This window comes from Anguilla anguilla, chromosome 19 (genome assembly GCF_013347855.1).
Source record: "Anguilla anguilla isolate fAngAng1 chromosome 19, fAngAng1.pri, whole genome shotgun sequence".
NCBI lineage: Eukaryota > Metazoa > Chordata > Actinopteri > Anguilliformes > Anguillidae > Anguilla > Anguilla anguilla.
In genome coordinates, this window is record NC_049219.1 from 3739627 (window position 1) to 3748032 (window position 8406).

The window sequence follows — 8406 nt, forward strand, 5'->3', positions numbered from 1 at the left end:
GAGAGCACGAGTATGGTCATTGTACCAGGGTGCTAATTTCTTATAGCGGACTTTCCTCTTCTTAAGAGGTGCGATAGTATCCAGGGTTCTGGAAAGTACATAATTTATGTTGTCTGTCAGCTGATCAGTTGAGCTAATGCTTGCATTTTTGTGTGTGTTTGGGTGGGAGCCAAGAAAATCCCCACAGTGCACAAATGAGCCTGGGAGCTCATTAATAAAAGCATGTGCAGTCCTGGAGGAAAGCTTACAGCTAAGGTAGAATGAAGGATCTGGTGACACATGACAGACTTGTGAAAGTTGGAAAGTAATTCAATAATGGTCTGATAGCACAGGGTTTTTAGGCATAACTGCTATATTTGCTATTTCTGTATCATAAGTTAAGGCCAGATCAAGAGTATGGTTATGAGAATGTGTGGACTGATGTATATGTTGATCGAAGCCAATAGATTCAGTGATAGACAAGAGTGCTGATCTGAGAGGATCACTTTCACTATCCATGTGAATATTGAAGTACCCTACAATTACTACTTTATCTGAATTAACAACCAGGCTGGAAAGGAAATCAGCAAACTCAAGTAAAAAGCCACTGTATGGCCCTGGTGGCCTGTATACAATTGCAAGGATAAAACGGACTGCTTTTTTGTCTGGATGTGCAAAACTGAGAACAAGCACTTCAAAAAAGTTACATTTGAAGCCGGATTTCAAAGTAGCAAAAAAAATTAAAATGATATACAGCAGCAACACCACCACCACGACCTGTCAGACGGGGAACGTGAGTATAGCTGTAGCCAGGAGGGGTGGATTCATTTAAAGCAATATACAGTTTTAAGCCAAGTTTCAGTTACACATAAGATTTCAACTTGGTGATCAGTAATTAATTCATTTACAAGAGTTGCCTTAGGGGCTAGTGATCTGATATTAATTAATCCAATTTTTAGCTGAGTTTGGTCAGCCGCATTATTAGTAGAATAACAAGGTCTGATTTTTTGCAGATTAGCCATACAAACATCCCTATGGTCTTTATTGAACTAACATTTGTCCTTAACTTTGACTTGGACAAGTCAACACAAGTGTTACACTTATTCTTATCTAATTCAGTTTGGTAAAGTAGTTTTAACTGTGTTTGTGTAGAAAAAAGAATCCCTCCTTTTAAATGTCAGTCAGTTAAGGACAAATGTTGATTGAATCAAATCCATGTTTTTCAAAAGGGGGGAAGAATCCCCCTTTTATCCCTAGTGCATGCATAGATAATTTGTGAGTGGGAGATGACCAGAGAGAGCCTGCTCCGTCTGTACCCCTCTTATATTGTTCAAGAAGATGAGAGATTTTTTCAACATTATGATTAATGTAATGCTGGGTTTGGTTTGGGAGAGGCAAGTGTGGTTATGAATGAAATGTTTGTGTTACTGTATTGTGAGATTAGGTCAGGCAGTAAATGCACCATGTTACAAGGCCAGTAGTGCCACCCTGGTCTCCGCTTTATTCTGGTGTAGGCTGACCCAGAATCCAATAGTGCCTGTAGACAGAGTGAAAACAGGAAGGTAGAGGAATTGTAGGATATAATGGGTGTCAGGGTGAGGTCTTCTCAGGGGACTGTTAAAGTGCCTGTTTTTGAGGTAATTCTGTGGCTTATCTCAGGCTAAAGTCTGGCCTGTACAAGGTTCTGAAGTTTCCTAAAGCCTGGAAAAAGTTAAATGGTGTCTCCTTGGACAGAACCATCAAATGTATCACTATTCCAACAAAATGAACTCAAAGGGATCATTAACAGTTCCTGCATAGCTTTGGTTTCACTACCTGGTTATATGTAACACCAGCAGAACAGATGCACTGCACTACATGGTTATATATAACCTCAGCAAAACAGACAGACTGCACTACAGTACCTGGTTATATGTGAACAAATCACTTTTTTGCATTCTTGTTTCTAAAGTGAATCTGGCTTTTGTATTGTGCTGGCTGTGTGTTGGCTTGCAATACTGTGGGTAGTTAGTCACAGTTACCAGCAAAAGTAAAGAAGCAGAGCCTAACTCACTATCCACTCTGAGAGAGTTATTTCTTGCATCTTTACTTTTGGTTGTATCTGTGCCAAATGTCAGAATAAAGGGGGCCATTTGGGTAATAATTTCATCTGTAGAACTGTCAGAGTTCTGTCCAACAGGACGTCTAATTCTCAGGCCTAAAGTGCTGCAGTTGGAGAGTGTAGCAAAGAACTTCCTCAGAGCATCACAAACTTAAAATCCTCAATATCACTCTTCATCACTCGCGATTACTGTTACATTGCACATATCAGATTTTACAGTATGTTGCGCTATTTAATCATGTAATATATAAACTCTTCTTTGCAGACTGAACAGGTGTGACCTCACAGGGAAGTCCTGTGAACTTGTGGCCTCTGCTCTCCAGTCATCAAACTCAACCCTGAGAGATCTGGACCTCAGCAACAATAACCTGAGTGATTCAAAAGTGAAGCTGCTCTGTGCTGGACTGATGAGTCCAAACTGTAAACTACAGAGACTGGACCTCAGCTACAATAACCTGGGAGGTTCAAGATTGAAGCTGCTCTGTGCGGCACTGATGAGTCCAAACTGTAAACTACAGAGACTGGACCTCAGCCGCAGTTACCTGAGAGATTCAGAAGTGAAGCTGCTCTGTGCGGCACTGATGAGTCCAGACTGTAAACTACAGAGACTGGCCCTCAGCCACAGTTTCCTGGGAGATTCAGAAGTAAAGCTGCTCTGTGCTGCACTGATGAGTCCAGACTGTAAACTACAGAGACTGGGGTGAGTAGTGCTGTGTACTGTGTGACCTTAATTAAATAGAATGAGTGATTATGGATCTGTGCAGTGAAATATAGGGTTCCCAGGCTTGTGGTTCCTGACCATAACATAGGGTTTCAGTGGAGTCTGTAGTATCAGGTCACAGGTGATGACTGAATGCTGAATGCATGATTGACATTGTGAAATATTGACCACTTCAGTACAGGAATATGTTTCACGTCTATCGTAACATAACAAAAATAACGTAACATAACATAACATAACATGATGATGAGAATAGGCCATTCAGCCCGACATGCTCACCGTTTTACTACCTACCACTAGTGCTTGGTTTACCTACAAACTAGATAGTATCCAGCATCGTATCAAGCCCAGTCTTGACAACCCCCAGAGTTCCTGCCTCTACTACATGACATGCGCCAAGCTATTCTACAAAGTGACTACGCTCTGTGTGAAAAAATACTTCCTAACGTAGGTGCGGAATTTACCTTTTGCTAATTTCCTTTTATGCCCCCTCGTCATACTAACAGAGCTGAACCTGAAGAATCTCTTGTGGTTCACTTTGTTGATCCCCTTTATGAATTTAAAAGACTCAATCAAATAACCCTGAGTCTACTTTTACTAAGCTTGAAGAAGTTAAGCATCTGAAGTCTTTCCTCAAAACTTTTATCTTTCATACCAGGAACCAGTTTGGTTTCCCTTCTTTCAACCTTTTCCAGATCCTCTATAGCTTTCTTGTAGTACAGTCCCCAGAACTGCACACAGTTCACTAAGTGTGGTCTGACAAAGGTATTGTATAAAATAAGTATAACTTCCTTGGATTTACAGGGCTCCAGACTAACTTTTTACATTGGATGCACTGATGTGCCAAACTTTTTCATTTAGGTGCACCAGCACATAATTTAGTTAGACCCAAAATTTTTCACCGCGCCTTTTGGTGCCGTAATAATACATTTTAAGTGTTACCTTTTTTGTCAGTTCCCATACACATTGGTAATTTCTTAACACGTGTAAATGGTTGTAAACAGGAATAAAGGTGCAGATAAATGTTTTTTCTTTATTTAATTCACAGCACAAACAAGAAATGGCATTAACCTCAACTTAAAAACTTAAAAAGTGCTGATGTTTAAAGTGCTTGACAAACTCAAATAAATAAATCAAACTCAAATAACTCAAATAAAAGTGTGCGCTGCTCCCGGAGGAGTACAGGGCTCGGTTTCACACACACACACTAGTGATGCGCGGATCGGCTCTGACGTCATCCGAATCCACATGTACGCATAAATCATCCACCCAAACAAATTATTTTCTCCAATTTAGAGACCCGCACCCGATCACACATTACCGCTATTTCTCATTATTTCGCAGCTGTTGCATATGATATACCCAGCACTTGACTCGTCATTCACTAAATCGCTCCCACACGGAACTTTTCTGCCCTTCCTTTTTTTAATTCTCCTTTTTTATTTTTCTCTCGGATCTTTTTTGCCTCCATTGCTGCTTAAGACAAATGGACGCTGCAATTGGCGCAACGAGAGTCTAGCTAATTCGCGCCTGACGAAAAATACTTAAAATATGTTCACATTTTAGAGAATGTAATTAATATTTTCCTCATTAATTATGTATTATTTCACCCACCCGTAACCCATCCGCTATTAATCAGAATGTTAATTTTTATGACTCGGCCCGCCCGATCCGCAGATTAACCGTGGTGCCCGCGGATATAACTGCGATCCGCGCATCACTAATACACACATGCCTTATTTTTTTCCCCACCCGCATTCAGCGAAGAAGAATATCAGGGTCACAGCCAATCAGAGGCAGAGTAGGGGCGGGTCTTCGCAGAATGGGGGTGGGGGAAAAAAATAACGCTACGCACACACACACAGATCTGCTAAATGTCAGGTGCACCGGTGTGACCAATGAAAATGTTTAGTCGCACTTGACAGATTTTTGGTCGCATGTGCACCCAAAATGGTCGCACTCTGGAGCCTTGATTTATACTCACTACTATCCCAGCATCCTGTTGGCTTTTTTACTGCAACAGCACAGTGCCTAGAACCTGAAAGGTTTTGATCAACTATTACTCCCAAAATTGAGCACATTCCAATGTTGTTCCTCCCATAAAGTAATCTAGCCTTGTGTTATTATTTCCCACATGTAGAACTTTACATTTAGCTTTATTGAGTTTCATTTGCCAGGTTTCTGCCCACTTCTGGATTCTGTCATATATTGCAGTCTCCATCCATCCCCATTATTCACTACCTGCTATGAACTCTAATGAAATCCATACTTATACCCCACTCTCTTTCATACGCTGACCTTGTGATGAAGATAAGTTGTACTCCTTCACATTACACACCTGTGTGTGCTACAGGGTTGTGGTGTTTCTGAAGATATTGAGCATAAAATGAGATATTATCAGGGCCGCGTTTACCCATCTTGAGGCCCTGGGCTACGCAACTCAGAGGCCCCCCCCGCCGCGGCGACGCACGCACGCACGCACGCAAAGATACGCAACACAAGACAACCCCATAATAAGCCAGTGCAAAGAGGCCATGGGAAAATACACACCAACGCCATACAAAAGAACGCCAATTATAGTCATACTGCAAACACACAACGGCAATATAATCAAAATTCGAGCAGTTTTATTACACGGCAAACAGTCCACAAAAGAAAAACAACATTCTAATTCTTATTTGTATGAGAAATATACATATGGGCATCGCTGAATAGAGTATCGTAGTCATTTTTGTTTATAAACTACACGATAATATTCAAGACTTGAACTAACATATTTTAAAAAATCTGACTCTTCAGTGATGTCATTAAAAGGCCTTTTTCCTGCTTTTCTTTGATGCAAAATCATTAATTAAATCCTTAAAATCCAGCTGGCGCAGCAGATCATGCTCAATGGACAAAATGGTCAACCCGTTCAGTCTACTTTTCTCAATGGATGCCCTCAGTCTGTTCTTAATAATGCCCAACCTGAAAATGATCTTTCTCTGGTGGCATTTGAAATAAGAAGAGTTAGATAAATTCGGAGTGCAATGTCCACGTTTGGGAAAGCACTTTGGACTTGTTTCTCTCTCAGTAAGACCATCAGGTTTCTTGGTGACAGATCATCAGTTGTTGTGTCACAGAATTTAATGAACTGAACAAGCTCATCCTCGAAAACATCCTGTAAATTGGTGCTATATTTTTTCTGAAGATTGCGACTCGCTTTGCGTATTTCAGACACAGACACGCTCTTGAGATGGGTTAAAAAGCCAAAATAGTCGCTAAATTACAAGTCTCTGTGTAGGACTTATGTCTTGCTTGCAAAGCACTTGTTAGTTTGTCAATTATGACTAAAAATACCTCGACACGAAACTTTTCAGCTCCAATTAGAATGTGGTCAGGTGCACTGGAATCATCTGCTCTCCGTTTTCTCTTCGCCTGCCGAGTTACCACAGACCTGTATTCCTGTGTTCCTCCCATTTCCTTGGCCTGCGTCTCCAGGTCTCCAAACTGGTCGCGTAAACCTGCCACGAAATCTGACAGTGATCGCAGCATATCCACAGCCGTAACGAGATCCACATCTACCTTCTGGAGGATAGTACTTGTTGTCTGAATTCTTTGTAATACTTTGTGCCACAATATACACAAGAAAGCTGTCTCTAATCGGTTCATTTTGTTAGCCAGAGAGCGCGCCTCGTCACGCGTGAGAGCATTCTGAGAATCATCATCTGATATGTTTATTAGCGAATTCAATATATTTTTATGGTTTACACAGAGAGCTTTGGTGGCCTGGGCGTGAGCGGCCCATCTCGTGTCCGACAGTCCCTTTCAAGTCTCTATGCGTTTGTTAACATTGGGCTCAAATCCATCCATCATAACCTTCCATCGGCGGGGTGATCCCGAGAAAAGATTGAAGAGTGAACAGATCTGAAAAATGTGGTTGTTTCAGAGCAGCAGTCTACACTGTTCACTTCACTAAATTGAGTGAGTGGGCTGCACAAGGTATCCACTCAGCCAAAGGATTTACTTCTAGAATACAGGCCCTCAGTCCTTTGTACACACCTGACATGTTGGATGCATTATCAAAACATTGTCCCTTACAATTATTTATATCAATATTCATGTCATTTAGCACGTCTGTAACGGACTGAAAAAGAGACTCACCGGTATGACTGTATATGGGCAGGAATTTTAAAAAACGCTCAAAGACTTGACCTTCCTGAGAGACATATCTTATCACGAATGTTAGCTGATCAATATGGGTTAAACCTGGGGTTGAATCAACATCAAGAGAGAAGTACTTGGCTTTCTGCACCATTAGAATAATTTCAGCTTGAACTCGCTGTCCCATAATTGCAATGAATTCATCACATATAGTGTTGGATAAATAGGAAGTAGACCCACTCCCCTGGCTTCCATATTTCTTGAAATGTTCGGCAAGAACGGGGTCGAACTTGCTGAGTAGCTCAAGTATTCCGAAATAGTTGCGATTGTTAGGGGAACCGAGAACTTCATCGCCTCCTCGGAATGCGAGACCTCGTTCTGACAAGAACTGTATAACGGAGACAATTCGTTTTAGGACCTCGCGCCAATACTTCCCCTCCTCTTCGCAGCGCTCCTTAAGTTCGTTGTCAATTCCGTGCACCTGTGTGCGAGCGAACCAGATGAGCATTGCATTTCGATGAGACTGGCTTGACTCATGCTCTTCAGTCCGACAAGAAGCATGTTTCCAATCAGAAAACCCGGATTGAGAAAAGGCAGATGGTGTCTGCCCGACAAAAAAAGCAATATACATTACCGGTTGTTGGAGAATAAACTAACCACTCATGGGTAACACTTTCCCCATTACGCAGATTACGCGAAAGCAAGGTCTTACTCAATTGTCTGTTCTGATTTTTATACGATCGTTCTGATGCTGTGAATGCTATGTCTTTATTTTGACATGACAAGGATGCTTTTATTCCTTTGCTCACCCAATAGCTACGCAAGTTTTCGGTAATGGGTCCCTGTTACGACCCCATGGGTCTAGGGGTGCATGGGGTATGTAACTTGATGTTAAATGGCCGGGAGATGTTAATGCTGTAGATATGGTAACAACAAAAATAACACAGACAAAGCAGCAACTCAGTGCACGGGTGTTTACTGTGATAAACAAAACGGTGCAACAAACTACCAGACATATAACAACCCAGACACACACTACCAGGGTCAACGGACGCTGGATGTTGCCAAAAGAACAAAGAAAAACAAGCTAGCTAAACCAGAGAGTAAACTAATCTAGTGTATCAAGTACACAAACAAAAGGCCTATCTACTCTAACTAGCAGACTGAAACACAATTGGTTGGCAATCACCCCTAAGGACTAGTGAATCTATACATAACATAGCCTACGGGCATATGTACAGGAGCCCCCAGTCTTACCTGTCCCAAGCCTTGGAAGTGTACATAAAACAAGACAAGTTCAAATGAGGTGTTAACATACATAGTCAAAGACATAACACAGAGCAAACAGTCAGACATCCATTGTTACAAACAGGTGGGGTTTTTATAGTAGATGTGGCGAGTTATGATTGGCTGTCCAGAATTGACACGGAGGGTGGGGCTTGGTGAAGGTGGGACTTGGTGG

General features: G+C 41.6%; 1 protein-coding gene across 1 annotated transcript in view; it reads left to right on the plus strand.

Moving 5' to 3' along the window:
- The window catches only part of LOC118218879 (NACHT, LRR and PYD domains-containing protein 3-like), a 28538-nt gene extending 25247 nt beyond the window's left edge, over window positions 1-3291 (plus strand). The window contains exon 18 of the mRNA XM_035401605.1: window positions 2346-3291. Within this exon, the coding sequence (XP_035257496.1) occupies window positions 2346-2784 (439 nt within the window). The 3' untranslated portion in view covers window positions 2785-3291. The remainder of the gene's footprint in view (window positions 1-2345) is intronic.
- The last annotated feature ends 5115 nt before the right edge of the window (window positions 3292-8406 follow it).